The sequence below is a fragment of the Cervus canadensis genome, chromosome 10 (genome assembly GCF_019320065.1).
Source record: "Cervus canadensis isolate Bull #8, Minnesota chromosome 10, ASM1932006v1, whole genome shotgun sequence".
In the NCBI taxonomy this organism is placed as follows: domain Eukaryota; kingdom Metazoa; phylum Chordata; class Mammalia; order Artiodactyla; family Cervidae; genus Cervus; species Cervus canadensis.
In genome coordinates, this window is record NC_057395.1 from 8,836,972 (window position 1) to 8,855,009 (window position 18,038).

The 18,038-nt window shown below is 46.5% G+C and overlaps 4 protein-coding genes and 1 pseudogene across 15 annotated transcripts in view; 4 read left to right on the forward strand and 1 right to left on the reverse strand.

Moving 5' to 3' along the window:
• The window catches only part of LOC122447860 (ankyrin repeat domain-containing protein 26-like), a 578,892-nt gene that overhangs the window by 112,150 nt on the left and 448,704 nt on the right, over window positions 1–18,038 (reverse strand). The window lies entirely within an intron of this gene.
• LOC122447868 (putative ankyrin repeat domain-containing protein 19) overlaps window positions 1–18,038 on the forward strand; it is a 136,241-nt gene that overhangs the window by 104,785 nt on the left and 13,418 nt on the right. The gene's annotated exons all lie outside the window — the stretch shown is intronic.
• The window catches only part of LOC122447871, a 318,875-nt pseudogene that overhangs the window by 92,649 nt on the left and 208,188 nt on the right, over window positions 1–18,038 (forward strand).
• LOC122447862 (ankyrin repeat domain-containing protein 26-like) overlaps window positions 1–18,038 on the forward strand; it is a 378,001-nt gene that overhangs the window by 13,007 nt on the left and 346,956 nt on the right. The gene's annotated exons all lie outside the window — the stretch shown is intronic.
• Window positions 7,372–9,294, forward strand: LOC122447882 (alpha-1,6-mannosyl-glycoprotein 2-beta-N-acetylglucosaminyltransferase-like). Its single transcript, XM_043478612.1, has one exon. The coding sequence runs from the start codon at window positions 7,373–7,375 to the stop codon at window positions 8,021–8,023; it is 651 nt and encodes a 216-aa protein (XP_043334547.1). The 5' UTR covers window position 7,372; the 3' UTR covers window positions 8,024–9,294.

Sequence of the window (18,038 nt, forward strand, 5' to 3'; positions counted from 1 at the left end):
AGATACCTTCCAATAGTACAGATCAGAAAAGCGATGCCTAGTTGAGAAGCACCAGTTATTTTGCCTATTGTATGAACAAGGTCTCTATTACCAATTTTATTCCTCACAGATCCAAAAAGAGTGAGATAGGTTGACTTCATTAGAACCAGATGTTTTCTTCTGTGTGTTGGATACTTGTCATGATAGTATAGTTTTGTAAGAACACCATGTTCTGTTGCCATTATTTAAAAGATGATCATAATAGATTTTCAAATAGATCAACTTGGGACTCTGCAGATTCTAATAAAAGAACCAACACAGTTCACATGAGCAAAAACACCACCATGTCCCCTCGATGTGGCATCTAGCACATTGTACAAGCTGTCTGAGAACACCTTTAAACCTAGTTCACCTCTGTCTAATCAAAGGGGGCTTCCCAGGGGGCTCAGCAGTAAGGAATCCGCCTGCCAATGCCAGAGGTACGGGTTCCAGCCCTGGATCGGGAAGAGCTCCTGGAGAAGGAAATGGCAACCCACTCCAGTATTCTTGCCTGGGGAGTCCCATGGACAGAAGAGCCTGGTGAGCTACAGTCCATCGGGTCACAGAGAGGCAGACACGACTCAGTGACTAAACAGCAAAAACATCCACCAAAGAACTTCTCTAGGTTGGTTTTACACGTTAGAGGAGATACAGAGATGACATAGAGTCTTGGTCTTCAGTATGCTCAGAATAGAATAGAGTTGTCCCTGGTTAATTTCTATAGTTTTTGAAACAGACTTTTCAAAGAAGACATTCTTGTTTATTTGTTCATTTGTTCACCAAAGAGATAACTTTCCAGTGTCTTTTGTGTCCTAAGCCTTGTTCTGGGTCACAGGGTGCAGACATGTAAACGTCACTGCCCCTGCCCTCCAGGCTCGAGGTTGCAGCGCTCCCCTCCCCGTGGAGTCACTGCACGTGAGTCATCCCTCCAGCATCAGATCATGACGACACACGTGAAACGTTGTCCAACAGCACCAGAGTCCATAGCTTCCTCTCTCCTTCCCTCCCTCCCCTTATTCATCAGCTTAGGGTCTGATGACGAATGCCTTCCAAGCTGAAAAAGCATGATTTCTACCAACCTTTGCCATATAATGGGGAGGATTGATGTAATGATAGCCCTCAGTAGAACACAGCACTGTTTGGACCATCCTGCTCTAGGTGGTCCAGATACTCTTGAACAATGGAAGGTGATAGTCTCAAGAGATTATCCTTTTCACATTTATTAGTATGTACACATAGATATTGAAAACATTAAAAATGCTCAGCCTCCGTGTACCCTGCAGCATGCTCACCACTACAAGTCCAGTCCCCATCCTCACCACCCAGTTGACCCCCTTTACCCATTTACCCTCCCCCACCCCCCTGTCAAGAGATTATCCTTGCTAAACCTGGAATCACTACATCTTTCATACTTCTCTTGCATTTGGAAAGAGGGCCAGGAAGACTTTGTTTCCTATGTTTTACCACGCTCTGAAGTTCAGCACCTGTAGACCATGCTTCCTTGTGATAGGGCATTTTCATCCTGAACTGAAGAGCCAGAGAATTTGTGTTATGTCCCAGCAAGACACCTGTAGGCTCTGTTCACTGCTCCAGGGAATGGAAGTCCAGAAATCCTGTGCTGTTCAAGTGTGCTATTGTCAGTTTATAGTACTGATTCTATTAACGGTGTAGTATCATTTTCTGTCAGTCTCCTAGAGGTTGGTTAGCATTATGGTCCTTGTATCAGCAGTTCTTTCTTTTTCTGTTCTGCCTTTGATGACCATAAAGGAGAGGAGTGGTTCTCAGGCATTAATGGCCCATGAGTATAGTACAATCACTGTTCCCTCTAGTGTGGTCTCCAGGTGTGGTTCCAAAGGAATACTTTTAAACAAAACATCAGTCTTGAGGTTTTAATAGTCTGTATTTTTCTTTTGTTGATTTAAAATGTGTCTTCCTTTTTTCTTTACTAGTGGATACGAGTTCTGAAGAAGACTCTTTAAGCAGGTAGGATTTGATGGATTCTTAAAACTTGTATGTGTTACTAGGAGAACACACAGAGAAGAGAAGCTACTGTTTGTTGAGCTTCCTGCTCTGGGTCAGAGACTGCATCATGTGCGCAACGTCTGTGACCGCATGGAGTCACCAGAGCAGCGTCGTAAATCACTGTGTCCTGCTTTACTTAATTAGGCAACTGTGGTTCGGGAGGTTGATGAATTGACCCATGATTCCATGGTTAAAATGAGTTGACCTGTGATTTGACAGCTGGCCTGCCTGACTCCAACATCCACTCTCGTGTCCCTCAGCAGAAATTGAGAAGTACCCGTGTAGCATATAAGTGAAACATATAAATTAGTTCTTTGACTTGTGTCCATTTTCAGTTTTAGACATTGCGGGGGACTCCTGTATCCCCTTTACAGTAAAGGGAGGAATGGGGCCTTCTCCATAAGTGATTCCCCTGCTGAGGGACCAAGACTGCCATTTTTGATGGACACAGATTAGTCTCTGAACCAGGGACAGACAATGGAGAAGGAACAGCATATCCTTCTGCTTTAAGTCATCAGGTTTATTCCACTTTGGGCAAACAAAAGTTATGTCAGTGCATCAATTAGATTTTCAGTTCAGCTATTAGGACTTGGTGAAAACATATTATTTTCAGGCTCTGCCAATATATTGGCTGTCAGTCTTTGTTAATGGAAACTAAGAATGAGTCTTCCCTAGATATGTCATAGGTTGGGAGAGATGGAAGCAGAAATAGGTAACTAACATCTTTTTTGGAGACTTCTCTGGGGGTGCAGTGGTTAAGATGGTTAATAAGACTTCTTCCAATGCCGGTGGTGTGCGTTCAATCTCCAGTCAGAGGAACTGAGATCCCACATGCCTTGGGGTCAAAGAGCCAAAACATAAGACAGAAGCAACATGGCAACAAATTCAATAAAGACTTTAAAAATGGTCCACATCAAAATATCTAAAAAAAAAAATGTTTGAAAACAGAGGCCAAATTTTAATTATGTCAAGAAACTTCGTTTACTGCATAGATAGCCAGACGTTCACTTGCTTTTTTTTTCTTCATTTAAAGAAATGAACTCACTCATTTTTGTTGTATGTTTATGCTCTAAAGGTTTTCCAACAAACCTGGTGCTGACTCATGGCCTCCGTCAGATGATGAAGTCTTAGATTTTGAGACCAAGGTACAGTGCACTCTTGTGAAATCAGTTTCCGTACTCTGAATTTAGCTTCATGTAGTATTTACTCTTAAATTCAGCAATGGTGTCCCTCTCTCTGTTTTATGTTTATAATGGAACGTTCTTCAGAGCAAACTATTTTATAGAAATATGACTGGTGTTTTTTTTGTTCATTTTTAACTTTGGTGAATAATGAAAGTGGGGTGAAGAAAACAATGGGCTGGAAAATAGAGTGACAGGAAAATTGTATTGGAAAAGCTTTCCCACAATGAAGGAACTATGAATTTTGGTCAAGGATAAAGACTGTTACTGTGAATTTTAAACCATAAGGACATGACTTTTGCAATACTCACAGTGCAATACTCAGACAGTCAAGAATCTGCCTACAATGGTGGAGACCTGGGTTCGATCCCTGGGTTGGGAAGATCCCCTGGAGAACAGCTGCCCACTCCAGTATTCTGGCTTGGAGAATTCCATGGACCGTAGAGTCCATGGAGTTGCAAAGATTCGGACACGACTGATCGACTTTCCCTTCATAGAAGCAGAGACTTTTAATAACCGTGAGATAAAACTGCAACTCGGGATTTTTTTTTCTATTGTATTTTTAAAAAGACCTACCCCGTGTCCTGTGTCACATTCTAAGCCTTCAGATTTCAGACCTTTTGTGTTATTGTGATTTAAGTGTTCATCTTAGAGCCCCGTGTCAGTGTAAGCTAGTGGGGTTCAGGAAACAGTTGTGCATCTCCTGGAGCAGGTAGCATAGGTCTCGAGTGTAAGAACCGTGTTAATAGTTATTGAATGTGAATAAATGAAGAGACAAACCATATCCTATGTAATGTTACAGGTAATATAGTTCAGTTGTGTTATGTTGAGGAAGGGGGTCCTGCATAACAAGGAAATAAATAAGAAATATGTGAAAAGTGAAAGGTTACAGTATTTTTTTCACTGTCCACTGGTTGTGAGATGAGAAATTTAGGTGAAAATTTTTGACCTTTTTTGCCCCATCTTCTGTTCCATTAAATGTTTCTTTTCAAGCCATACATTCTCAGAATTTTGATTACCAGTTCTTTTTCCCAGTGAATAGTCAGGAATATTTCTTAATCAATTTTTCTCTCTCTCAAGTAATACTTTACAACATTCAGGTAGTGACAGATGACCATGTGTGGCTAATCAAATGACACTTTTTACAGTGGCAATATTCAACTTTAATACGGTAGTATTTATAAGCAAAAGTTTTGGAGTAATACAGATCGCTATATTAGGGATATATTATGAACAAAAGCCTCTTTCTTAAGTATATGTTTTATAGACAACGTATGTTGATATTTTCATAAAATTTGCAGAACAGTATAGATGTGTAATTTATATATTAATAAAAGCATATAAAACAGAGGCTTTGTTCATAGTATATCCTTAAGAATACTGATGTATTACTGATCTATTGTATATACATTTTATTTGTGCGTGTTTTTCCACAAGCCTTATTATGCTTATTTTATTCCCTTAAGTTTGTACTTGACTAGGAATGTCTCTCTCTGCTTTCTTTTCCTCCCCCATTTTTTTTGCTTTTTTTTACTGTTAACCTAATTTTTCCTTGCAGAATACTTTCCTTCAGTGTCTATTCTTTAAGTCCATCTCTCTCTGCCTCTGTTGTGACCATGTTTGATCATTCCCGTCCCATGGAATGCATCTCCTGCACTGGCAGTTAGATTCTTTACCACTGAGATACCTGGTGTGTATCTTAACCACAATTGAAAAGAAAACAACAACAACAAAAAAGAAAACAAAACAAAACCAGATGTACACAATTAATAAATATCTACGTTGGAGTGTTAAAAGGAAACAGATAAATACAAAACATATGTGTCTGCTCTAGGCCCTGAAAATACAGGCAAAATATATGTCCCGTGTCTTCTAGATCTGTACCATGTACATAGATGTACCATGTCTTCCAGACCTGTTCTAGAGACTTCTGCCACTCTACAAACGTTCGATTTATTTTCCACACTGCTTACAATGTGCTCTTGATTATAATGAATACCACAAATAAACTACACCCAACTTAACGTCAAAGTACTTGATTCAGTACACAAGAACGTCCTTAAAAAAATCACATGTCCATGGGAGCAATTAAATAGGGATACATTTCTTCTGACAAAGAATTTTAACCAGAAACTGGTAATAGTGGCATCCTGCCCAGAACCAAACTAGGAGGATAGGGCACAGAATTTTGGATCCTGATTTTCCCCATGGTACGAATACCAGAAAATAATTCCCTTGCTGGACCAAGGCCTGTTCAGTCACCTCCTAAACAGGTGTGTAAACTGTTCTCCTTTCTCCTAGTCTGACTCACCTCTCCTGTCACCTGCATGACCACCATCCTCCCTCTCGATTCCACCATCCACTATCCACATGGCGGCCAGGGTCGTCCTTACAACACAAACATGCCACCACCAGCCCCACATGCTTAGTAATCTCCCTTGGTGTTACCCTCAACCTGCTCACTAAGTTCCAGCCACACTGGTCTTTGGGAATGCCCAGATCCCTGGGCATCCCACCCTCTTTAAAGACTCAGGGCCTTTGCACATGCTGTTTCGTCCAACTACAATGCTCTCTGCCCACAGTTACCTCCTCGCTAAAACCCGCTTCTTCAGGCTCCAGCTGAAGAGTCTCTTCCTCGGAGAGAATTTCCCGAATTTCTCCATCTACCAATATTTTGAGTGCATGACACTCTCTCCAAGTGTGGTGTTTTCCTTCACGGCACGTACTCTGACCCGCTTTACCTGCATTTAACACCTGCCTTCTGCATGACACTGTTGAGGGCCATGGGGGCAAACCTCTTGATTCTGCTGTTTACAACGGAAACACCAGAGCCCTTTATCAGCTCATAACTGCTGAGTGCATATCTGTTGCAGGAACAAATGAAGGACTTGGGAACCTGAGTGCAGGACTTTCCATTTCCCTTACATTTACTGCAGACCTCTTGCACATCAGTTCCTCGTTCATCAGCATCTATCCTTAAACAGTCACTGCAAAGTGTTCCTACTGTTCTGTGTCCTCCACACACCCTAACAGCACGCTACTGATTTCTACGCCCAACTAACTGGTGAAAACACTACCGAACAAGGCCAGGGACGAAATCTCAAGTTGCAGACTTACTTCTCTCCAGGATGAGCTCTCAATAACTCAGTTTTCCTCCAGCAGTCAGTAGTCTTGTGTCTTATTCTTCACCCAATCACAGGTCCTCTGAAGTCTGTCATTCAGCTCAAACTCTCCTCTGTGCCCACTCCCATGCTTGGCTCACAACAGTCCGCAACTCCAGAGCCCTCTAACCTACCAAGCTGTAGTGTTCTGCAGCAGGAGTTCCCAGCCCACTTCACTCAAGCGTTCGGAAGTCACTGCTACTCCTGCTAAATTTGCAAACTGCCTGTTCTCCCTTTAAACCCACTAAGGCCTCACCTGAGGAAAACAAGCCGCGAAACAATACACTTCACTTGTCAGGTCTGCTACTTGCTCTTGTGTCATCTCTCTTGGATCCACCCTAATTCCGCTCAAGTCATACCAGTCAAACGAGAAGTATTTATTGAACACCTACCATGTGCCAAGCACTATTTGGTCCCTAGAGACAAAACAATCATGAACACAAATCCTTCTACTTCTGTATAGCTAGGGTATGATCAGGCTCACAGAGAATTAAAAAGAAGAAAACATATTTAAAAACTAATGTTAAGATGATCTGACATCAATATCATATTTCTTAAACTGTTTTAGAATATCAACTTACCGGTCCGGGGCCGCGTAGAGATGAGAGCGCGGAGGACGCAGGGCCGCTGGAGGCGCAGGTAACGGAGCCGAAGTACAGTGGGGCCGCGTCGGGCTTCTTCCCGGGCCGGTGCCGAATGGAGAGGACCGAAGCGACGCCGTGCCGCGGCTCCTAGCGGCGGGGCCGCTGCCCGAGCTGCAGTTGCCAGGTGAAGATGTGTGGAGCCGGGGCGGCGCGGGGGAGCTGAAAACCTGCGGGTCCCCGTACCCCCGGGGCCGGGGATGAGTTAGCGAGGGCAGCCGCGGGGGCCAGTTCCGACTGCTGCAGGCCACCGCCACGGTCGCCGCCCGCCCGCCCCTTCCCTGCCGGAGCTGCTAGCTCCTTTCCGCGCCCGGCCGCCCGCCCGCCCGCGCTCCCGGCCCCGGAGACCATGAGGTTCCGCATCTATAAGCGGAAGGTGCTGATCTTGATGCTCGTGGTGGCCGCCTGCGGCTTCGTCCTCTGGAGCAGCAATGGGCGACAAAGGAAGAACGAGGCCCTCGCCCCGCCGCTGCTGGACGTCGATCCCGCGCGGGGTGCGGGCGCCCGGGCCGGGGACCATCTCGCCGTGTCGGTGGGCATCCGCCAGGGCTCCAACGAGTCGGCGGCTCCGCTGGTCGCCGCTGCCCCGCAGCCCGAGGTGGACAATCTGACGCTGCGGTACCGGTCCCTGGTGTACCAGCTGAACTTTGACCAGACGCTGAGGAATGTAGATAAGGCCGGCTCCTGGACCCCCCCACCCCGAGAGCTGGCGCTGGTGGTCCAGGTGCACAACCGGCCCGAATACCTCAAACTGCTGCTGGACTCACTTCGAAAAGCCCAGGGAATTGACGACGTCCTCGTCATCTTTAGCCATGACTTCTGGTCGACCGAAATCAATCAGCTGATTGCTGGGGTGGATTTCTGTCCAGTTCTGCAGGCGTTCTTTCCTTTCAGCATTCAGTTGTACCCTAACGAGTTCCCGGGCACTGACCCTAGAGATTGCCCCAGAGACGTGGAGAAGAATGCAGCTTTGCGGATGGGATGCATTAATGCTGAATAGCCCGACTCCTTCGGCCATTATAGAGAGGCCAAGTTCTCCCAAACTAAACACCACTGGTGGTGGAAGCTGCATTTTGTATGGGAGAGGGTCAAAGTCCTTCGAGACTGTGCTGGCCTCATACTTTTCCTAGAGGAGGATCACTACTTAGCCCCAGACTTTTACCATGTCTTCAAAAAGATGTGGAAATTAAAGCAGCTAGAGTGCCCCGAGTGTGATGTTCTCTCCCTGGGGACCTATACTGCCATTCGAAATTTCTATGACGTGGCTGACAAGGTAGATGTGAAAACGTGGAAATCCACAGAGCACAATATGGGTCTGGCCCTGACCCGGGAAGCCTATCAGAAGCTGATTGAGTGCACAGACACTTTCTGTACTTATGATGATTATAACTGGGACTGGACCCTTCAATATTTGACTGTATCTTGTCTTCCAAAATTCTGGAAAGTGCTGGTTCCTCAAGTTCCTAGGATTTTTCATGCTGGAGACTGTGGTATGCATCACCAAAAAACTTGTAGACCAGCCACCCAGAGTGCCCAACTTGAGTCACTCTTAAATAATAACAAACAGTACCTGTTTCCAGAAACTCTAACTATCAGTGAGAAGTTTATGACAGCCCTTTCCCCACCTAGGAAAAATGGAGGGTGGGGAGATATTAGGGACCATGAACTCTGTAAAAGTTATAGAAGACTGCAGTAAGAAAAAAAACAAAACAAAATCAGAATTATAAAAGCAAAAGTAGTAACAGTCTTCTATTTTTGATATTTGTTCAAATAGGATATACAATTGAATAAAAAGGTTTAGGAACTGGTTTCTGCTTTACTACAACAACAAAATTCTTGTAAAAGTTGTCCAAATATAGTCATCTTTTCTGTTTATGCCTAAGATTTAAAATGCAAGTTTTCATTTTGAGAATTGCGTTTTAAAGTTCAGTATGTATCTGCTAGAGGTAAAATTATCGTTAATTGATAAGAGAGAAGAGGGGAAACTATTTAAATTGCATCTATTAATCTTTTTATCTGGAACTTTGTACACTTTTCCACTTTCAAGACTTATTTTAAGTACAGCAAAATTTATTTAAAATCGTCATATCAGTAAAAAGTATTACAGTGAAATTAAGAGTATTAATGTACAAGCCCAGCTTCACTCTTGACACAGTAACTAGGAAGAGGTTGCTTCAGTGGTTTTATAATTAGAAAGTTATGTTTGTTAAACACCCTGTCAGAACAGAGTCATTTTCAGTATTAAAGATTCCTGTATTATTGTGTTAAGAATTGCCTGTGTTCTGGAACCTGCATAGAACATACTTTCTTTTGGAATGTATTTGACTGATAAGAAAGTTTAAACACTTTTCACCTCAATGTAGAAATACAGTGATTTTTTTTTTTCTTTTAGTGCTGCCAAAATAAAATACTTGTTTTTGCATTAAAAAAAAAAAAAAAAAAAAGAATATCAACTTACCAACTTACATCAGGTAGGTTTTGCTCGTATAAAACTTTCATCTCCTCCAGAACTTGCCTCAGTCCATCCGCCTGGAACATATAAAATTACACTCCCTAATTCCCCCACCAAGTTTGTAGCAATACTCTATGCTTATGTACCTTATGAAAAACCAACAGTCCTTCCACACCTACTAACATGGCTATAATGACAAGTGTTGCAGAGGATGGGGAGGAACTGGAACCCTTGTCCAATGCAGGTAGGAATGTAAAATGGTACAGCCCTATAGAAAACAGTCTTGTGGGTCCACAAAAAGTCAAATTTCGAATTCCCACATTATCCAGCAATTCCTCTTCTAGGTATACACTCAAGAGAACTGAACACCTATGTTCATACAAAGTATGTCTATTCAATGGAATATTGCTCAGTCCAAAAAAAAAAAAAGTGCTGATACATACAACAACATGAACTTTGAAATCACTGCTTAGTGAAATAAGCCAGACACAAAAGGACAAATATTGTATGATGCAACTTATCTGAAATGTCTAGAATAGGCAAACTCATAGAAACAAAGTAGATTGGAGGCTACCAGGCTGAGGGCATAGAAGAGTGGGTAATTACTGCTTAAAAGCTATAGAGTTCATTTGGGGTTACGAAAAAGCTTTGGAAATAGAGGTGATGGTTGCACAACAATGTGAATATAATTAATGCCACTGAAGTGGACACAGAAGAATGGTTAGAGATGGCAACATTTAAGTTTTGCATCGTTTACCACAATTAAAACCAATAAAAAGGAATGACTTACTAACAAAATACACAATCAACACGGTCATTGAGGATAATCTTAAAGACACTGTACTGAGAAGTCAGACAGAAAGGAGTACACACTGTATGCTTCTAACTGGCCCTGCACAGAAAAGTTTGCAATTGCCGGCATGCTGACTCCAGAAATACAATAAAAAAGACAAATATAATCTGTAAGGGAAAGAAAATCCTTGGCTGCCTCAGGCTGCAGGTGGGAGGTAGCCAGTGCCACAAAGAGAAAAGGGAATCCTTGGGATGGCAGACATCTTGGTTGGGTTGCTGGTTACAAGGATTGTATACATTTGTCAAAACTCTAGTAAAATGTGTACTGTGTTGTACATAAATCATACCTCAATAAAACTAATGACAAAAAGCCAATAGTCTACAGAAGTAATAACACATGACAAAAGCAGGTAAAAGACTTATTTATTGGAAAAGGATCTTAAAAGGTTACTACCCACCCCCACCCCCCAAAAAAACTTACACATTGCTAGAATAGAAAACAGAAAGGTCAAAGGAGTTTTTCTGCTATCTACTTTGGCAAATTTCTAAAACAACTTTCCTTGGAAGGATAAAAACATGAGAATTATAAAATTCATAAATGGTACACAATGTCTGTGAACAAGCAACACCTACACCTGAAACACTGTAAATAAACTATATTTCAATTAAAAATTTTATGGAAAAAAAAAAATGAACACCCAATAGTGCTATAACAATGACAACCAAAAGAAAAAAAAAAAAAATCTCAAAACAACGATAAGCAACCCATTTACTGTTAGAGCCAAAATAAATGCATTGGCAAAAAAAAAAGTGCTTTAGCACTACGGGTATAATTATAAAATTACACTATTTAATGCAGCTTGGATGTAAGAAATGATTTCTAATGAAAAATGAAAGCTTGACTTCTACCTCCTCTGTCATCAACTGGTTAGAAAGATATCATGGAAAAGTCTGCTTTACTAGAATTCAATTCAATATTCCTTTTCCCACAAATATTATTTTAAGGGACAGCTGAAACTCTTGCACGATTAGATCAGCAGGTATACAAAAGACAAGTATGAAATAAACTTGCAAAGATACAACCGAGTTTCCAGATTTAAATTTTTATTTTTTTAAGACTTAAACTGTTAAAATTCACACTGGGGATTGCATCATTTTGTGCTCCCACCTCCAGCTGTAAGCCCCTGGGAACTCAAGATAGTTTTCCTAAAGACTCAATTGGTTATCAGTTCTGCAGATACAGAGGGCATCATTCCAATCTGCCAAACACAGCACCTAACCACGAGGGATTCTGGAATGAAAAAGGCAGAGTCTCTGCTCTCAACCAGCTACCATCTGCCACGGAGGAATGATTCTCGAAAGCACGTGTGGGTCCAGGGTGTGAGGGGTCAATCAGATCAAGACCAATTCTTAGTCTAACCCAGCTCAGCTGTCCCAGTGGCCAGCCCCCAAAGGCAGCCAGGACTGCAGGAAAAGGTGCACCGACGCCCTCTAAGACCCAGAAAAGCCAGTGATTTTACACTTGTAAGTTCACCCCTGATTCCCCCCCTCCACCCTGCCACTTCCCAAAGTGGGAAACCAACACTTCAAGTCTGAGCCAAACAGACAGTTGGACTCACAGGCTGAAAAGCCAGCACCTGTGGGCAGTGTCTGCGCCTTTGCGCTCCTTTCTCCCCGTGTGATCTAGTCTTCCCACCCTAGTGGGGACTTATTGGAAAGCCTCCACCCCTCTCAAACATCTGGCTTAGAACTCCACATTCAAAAACTAAGATCATGGTATCCGGTCCCATCGCTTCACAGCAAATAGATGGGGAAAAAATGAAAACAGTGGCAGAATTTATTTTCTTGGGCTCCTAAATCATTGCGGATGGTGACAGCAGCGATGAAATTTAAAGACCCTGGCTCCTTGGAAGAAAAGCTATGACAAGCCTAGAGAGGGCTTTAAAAAGCAGAGATACCACTTTGCAGACAGAAGTCCCTATAATCAAAGCTATGGTTTCTCCAGGAGTCATGTACGGATATGAGAGTTGGACCATAAAGAAGGCTGAGCACCGAAGAATTGATGCTTTTGAACTGTAGTGTTAGAGAAGTCTCTCGAGAGTCCCTTGGACAGCAAGGAAATCAATCCAGTCAATCCTAAAGGAAAGCAACCCTGAATATTCCTTGGAAGGACCGATGCTGATGCTGAAGCTCCAATACTTTGGCCACCTGATGTAAAGACCTGACTCATTGGAAAAGACCCTGATGCTGGGAAAGATTCAGGATATGACGAAGGAGAAGGGGGCTACAGAGGGTGAGATGGTTGGATGACATCACTGACCCAATGGAAATGAATTTGAGCAAACTCAGAGGGACAGGGAAGAACAGGGAAGCCTGGTGTCGTGCCTCAATACATGCGGCCATAAAGACTGGGGCATGACTTAGGGACTGAACAATAAGCCCTCTGAGTTCTAGGGCTCCAGGGAACCTCCCACTGTGGTCTCCTAACTTTTTAGATAAGGTAACTGCCTGAAGTTGCAAGAATAACAGACTGCAACCGAAGAAAACTGTTCAAGTTGGGGCTCTGCTTCCAACAGCTGCAAGTTCAGACACGCCCTTTAACTTGATGCGTAATTCCAGTGGCTCAGCTTCCCCATCTGTTAAATGGCCCAAGGGTCAGACTAAGTGCTCTTGGATGTTCAAAACAAGACTCACCCTACCCAAAGGCTCTTCCTGCTGACTGCCAGATGTTTCCTCTGCTACCTGAGAAAAGCCTCCAGAGACGCGGTCCCTCCCCTCCCCTGCTACTCCTCTCACCTCCACCCCTGTCCTTGTACCTACTGTAAGGTACAGTTCCGGCGAGGCAGAAAAGGAAAGACGACCTCAACAGAAGTAGGTTACCTTTATTCAGGCAAGGAGGGGCGACAGTCGGCCTAACGACCAGGCTGAGCGCCGAAAGGAATCAAGGAGGCTTCATACTTATAGGGAGGTTTGTGGAAGCGATAAGGGAAACGTCAATCAGGCGGGATATTTTGAGTATTCTTTTGTTGAGATGACACTTGTAGTTGGGCAGGGGGTGATAAGTCTTCTGGGCGGGTGTAGGGGGTGGTAGGTTTCCGGACAGGGGGTGATTAAGTCCCAGATAGATGCAGCTGGCCTGGAGCATCCGGATGGAACTAAAGTTATGCTTTGTTTTCTCCAAAGTTAGATGATTCAGCAAGGGGCCCTTGAGACTGTTGTTCTCTTTTCTAGGCCCAAAAGACTCCTTCACCTACAAGACCTGTCGTCTCAGGACACGGTGTTCAGCGACCTCCGACCGGGCTGCTGACCACATCCATCTCTCCTGCTGTCTATTCTAACCCACCAAGAACCAGCCTTTCTTCTATCCTATCCATTCCCCAAAGTGCTACGTGGTGGTTTAGTCCCTAAATCGTGTCCCACTCTGGCAAGCCCATGGACTGTAGAGCGCCAGGCACCTCTGTCCATGGGATTCTCCAGGCAGGAATACTGGAGTGCGTTGCCATTTCTTTTTCCAGAGGAGCGTCCCAACCAAAGAATCGAACCCGGGTCTCCTGCACTGCAGGCAGATTCTTTACCGACTGAGCTATGAGGGAAGCCCCATCATCAGTGGGGAAGCACCTTAATTAGTGAAGTGAAAGTCGCTCACTCTGACTCTTTGCAAAGTCTGACTCTTTGGGACAGTCCATGCCAGAAGAGTGGAGTGAGTAGCCTTTCCCTTCTCCAGGGGATCTTCCCAACCCAGGGGTTGAATCCAGGTCTCCCACATTGCAGGCAGATTCTTGACCAGATGAGCCATAAGAGCTGCGACAGCTATCTAGCCACAGAGTAATCCCATGGCTTCTCTGAAATGCCTTGTGTAAGAGCGAACCTCAGGCTCCAGAGCCCCCTTGCTGCCCGCCCTTCCCAGGCGGGGAGGGGAGGGTGTTTGCATGGCCCGCTCCCCGGTGGGGCTACGCTCACCGCAGCCCTCAGGGCGCGGCCCTAACTCCGAGCTACCCTGTCCCCACCTCCCCAGTGTAACTCTCACCTGAGCTCCAGCATCCCATCACCTGGTCTCTCCGCGCGTCACCGGGGCGAGACGCCCACCGGAGCCGGCGCGCACAGAGGCTTCGAGGACAGAGGGCAGCTGGGGGCGCAGAGGCAGTGGCGGCGACGCCCGCGCGCGCGGGAAGCTGCCGAAACCGACCTGCCCACAGCCACGGAGTGGAGCCACAGGCACACCCGCCATCCCGCTCGCGGCTGCGCAGCCCCAGAGCAGCGGCCCGGGAGGCGCCCGCTCGCCTCTGCCCTCACGCCGCCCCGCCTCAGGCAGCGTTCCCTCGGCCGCGCGGGGCGGCTCCAGGGCCGGCTCCATGGCCGGCTCCATGGCCTTCTCGCAGACCCTGGCGCAGGCGCCAGGCGGGGAACTTAGGCTGGGCCTCTGAGAGCGTCGGCGGCGCGCGGGGGGCGTGTGAGCGGCGAGCACGCTCGCCGAGCCTGGGGGCGGGGGTTGTGTGAGCGGCAAGCCGGGAGTGCGCCTGCGCGGGGGGCGTGCGGCCGGGGAGCGCGTGCCGGCGTCGGGGGTCGTGAGAGCGGAGAGCGCTGCCCGCGCACTGCGGCGAGGGCGGCGTGTGAGCGGCGAGCCGGGCCGGCGGGGAGCGGCCGGAGGGGCGCGTGTGAGCGGGGAGCGTGAGCCGGCGGCGTGTGAGCGGCTAGCCGGGCCGGCGGGGAGCGGCCGTAGGGGTGCGTGTGACCGGGAGCCGGGCCGGCGGGGAGCGGGAAGAGAGGTGCGTGTGAGCAGGGAGCGTGAGCCGGCTGCGTGTGAGCGGCGAGCACCGGCCGGCGCCTGGGGGCGGGGGTTGTGTGGGCGGCGAGCCTGACGTGCGCCTGCGCGTGGGGCGTGCGGCCGGGGAGCGCGTGCCGGCGTCGGGGGTCGTGAGAGCGGAGAGCGCTGCCCGGCCCACTGGGGCGAGGGCGGCGTGTGAGCGGCGAGCCGGGCCGGCGGGGAGCGGCCGGAGGGGCGCGTGTGAGCGGCTAGCCGGGCCGGCGGGGAGCGGCCGTAGGGGTGCGTGTGACCGGGAGCCGGGCCGGCGGGGAGCGGGAAGAGAGGTGCGTGTGAGCAGGGAGCGTGAGCCGGCTGCGTGTGAGCGGCGAGCACCGGCCGGCGCCTGGGGGCGGGGGTTGTGTGGGCGGCGAGCCTGACGTGCGCCTGCGCGTGGGGCGTGCGGCCGGGGAGCACGTGCCGGCGTCGGGGGGTCGTGAGAGCGGGGAGCGCGGCCTGGCGCACTGGGGCGAGGGCGGCGTGTGAGCGGCGAGCCGGGCCGGCGGGGAGCCGGGAGCGTGAGCCGGCAGCGTGTGAGCGGGAGCCGGGCCGGCAGGGGGCGGGGAGAGGGGTGCGTGTGAGCGGGGAGCGTGAGCCGGCAGCGTGTGAGCGGCGAGCCGGGCCGGCGGGGAGCGGGGTGCGTGTGAGCGGCCAGCCGGGCCGGCGGGGAGCGGGAAGAGAGGTGCGTGTGAGCGGGGAGCGTGAGCCGGCAGCGTGTGAGCGGGAGCCAGAGAAGTGAAGTGACTGCCTAATTCTACACAGCCAGTTCAGTGATGGGGCCTCGGCCTCGGGGGTGTCACCTTAGAGCCCATAAGCTGTCCTGTAGGCAGTGACCTCTATCCATGTTACCCTGTGCCTGCTACCCCTCAGCCTCAGCTTGGCTGCTATAAAAGGAGACCCACTGTGTGCTTGGCATCCAGTAGGATGCAGTCAGTGCTACTGCTCTGTCTCCATGACAGTGAAAGCCACTCACATTCAAGGAGGCTAGGTACCAGGCCCCGGGCAAATGACACAAGTATGAGTCCTCAGCAGCCTCAGAGATGGAGACCATTGCCCCATTTCAACAATGGCGAAACTGAGGGTTTGAAAGTTCAGGTCGTCTGTTCAAGGTTGAAAGGCTGAAGTGGTAGGACTGGGATGTAAGCCCATAGGTCCAAAGCCCGTGTCTTTAACCCCTACACCATTCTGCCTCTTGTGATGAAGAGGCTTTCTGCTCTATTTTCTTTAGCTTACTGTTAATAGAATTCCAGAATGATCCTATCTCCTGTAGCTCAGTCGGTAAAGAATTCACCTGCAATGTAGGAGACATGGGTTCAATTCCTGGGTCGGAAAGATCCCCTGGAGAAGGGAATTGCAATCCACTCCAGTATTCTTGACCAGGAGATCCCATGAACAGAGGAGTCTGGTGGTTACAGTCCATGAGGTTGCAAGAGTCGGACACGACTTAGTGACTAAAGCACCACCATGCTCAATGAATTAGCTTCTTAAAATCTTAGTCTGTGTCGGGTACTGTGTTAAGCACATCACGAATGTAAAAAAAAAACGTGAATAGCATCTTTTTTTCCTCTTCTTTCTCCTCCTTTTCATTTGTTGTTATGCATCGTTAACATGGTGTACTCATGAGTAACAGCTCTCAAGTTCTATAGCCCTCAAGAAATCTTCTGGAACTCCCTGGCTTTCGCATTGTTTTTCTCATGTGATTTATGAAAACTCTTCTTCCCATGGATCGTCCATTGTGGATATTGGCAGTGGGCAGACTTTTGAGGTTGTTGGCATCTTATTTTTAATGTACACATTTTTATACCATAATGTTATATATTCCAGAAAACTGCATAGTGAGAAAAATAATCCCCATGACAGGTCAGCTTCTGGGTTAAAAATTCTTCAGATACAATGCAATATCCATTTTATATCACTGTACACTTATGTGTATATATTCCTTGCTGAAGGACCTTAGAAGACAGCTTTGAAGTAGGAAGCTGAATGTGTTCTTGAATAGGAAGACGTTTTCTTAGGATATATGGTCTTTCCATATTTAAACCAAATAAACATATCGTGGTTTTAAAGATTTTGCGTTACACATGCTGTCTTTAATTGTGATGAAATCGGAAGTTTTGTATAGTAGGCAAAGATTTGCCCTTTTAGATTATCAAAATTTGCTTGATGACGTTTTCTATTAGTAAAGATAAATTATGTGTAGATGGTAGAGAAATAACCTGGTAACTATTAAGAGAAAAGTAACTAGATTTTTATCTCACCAAAAAGTTTCAGATGGAGTATGGATCAAACATTTGAAATACACAGGGTGAGAAAAGTAGCAGAAGAAAACTGAAATTCCTATTGGTACTTTTTTTGTGTGCTGACAATGACCTTTTTTTTCTTGTTCTACTGGTTACTAACCTTAATATCTTTTTAATTAGATGGTAATTGCTTTACAGTGTTGTCTTGGTTTCTGCTGTACAACATCATAAATCAGTTGTAAGTATACACATATCGCACCCCAGAGACTTTTCTAAGAATGATTTCAAAGGCAAACACTCTGGAGTTTCCTGGGTTTCCACACCAGAAAAAAAAAAAAAGAAAAAACCAAATCTGAAAGTTGATTTAGCAACCCCCCAAATTTAAAAATGTCTGTAGAGCAAGCTGTCTGTAGGGAAGTCGGGTGAGCAGACAGGGTTTATCTTTCTGGCACTCATAGGAATGTGGCACAGATAAAAATAATTTGTCACTTTCAATTTATTTGTGAGGATTGGTATCCTATGGCAACTTTCAGCCTTTTCAGAAGTCAAGGGAATCTTGGGAATTTCCTGGTCGTCCAGTGGTTAAGACTCACTGCTCTGGGCCCAGGGTTCGATCTCTGGTGAGGGAACTAAAATCCTGCAAGCTACAAGGATATATTGTCCAACATGGGGAATATAGCTAATATTTTATAGTCACTTTAAATGCGGTGTAACCGTTCACAGTTGTGGA

Bases quoted from the DNA above. Each gene is read 5' to 3' on its own strand.
- LOC122447882 (XM_043478612.1), top strand. From the start codon at position 7,373: ATGAGGTTCCGCATCTATAAGCGGAAGGTGCTGATCTTGATGCTCGTG.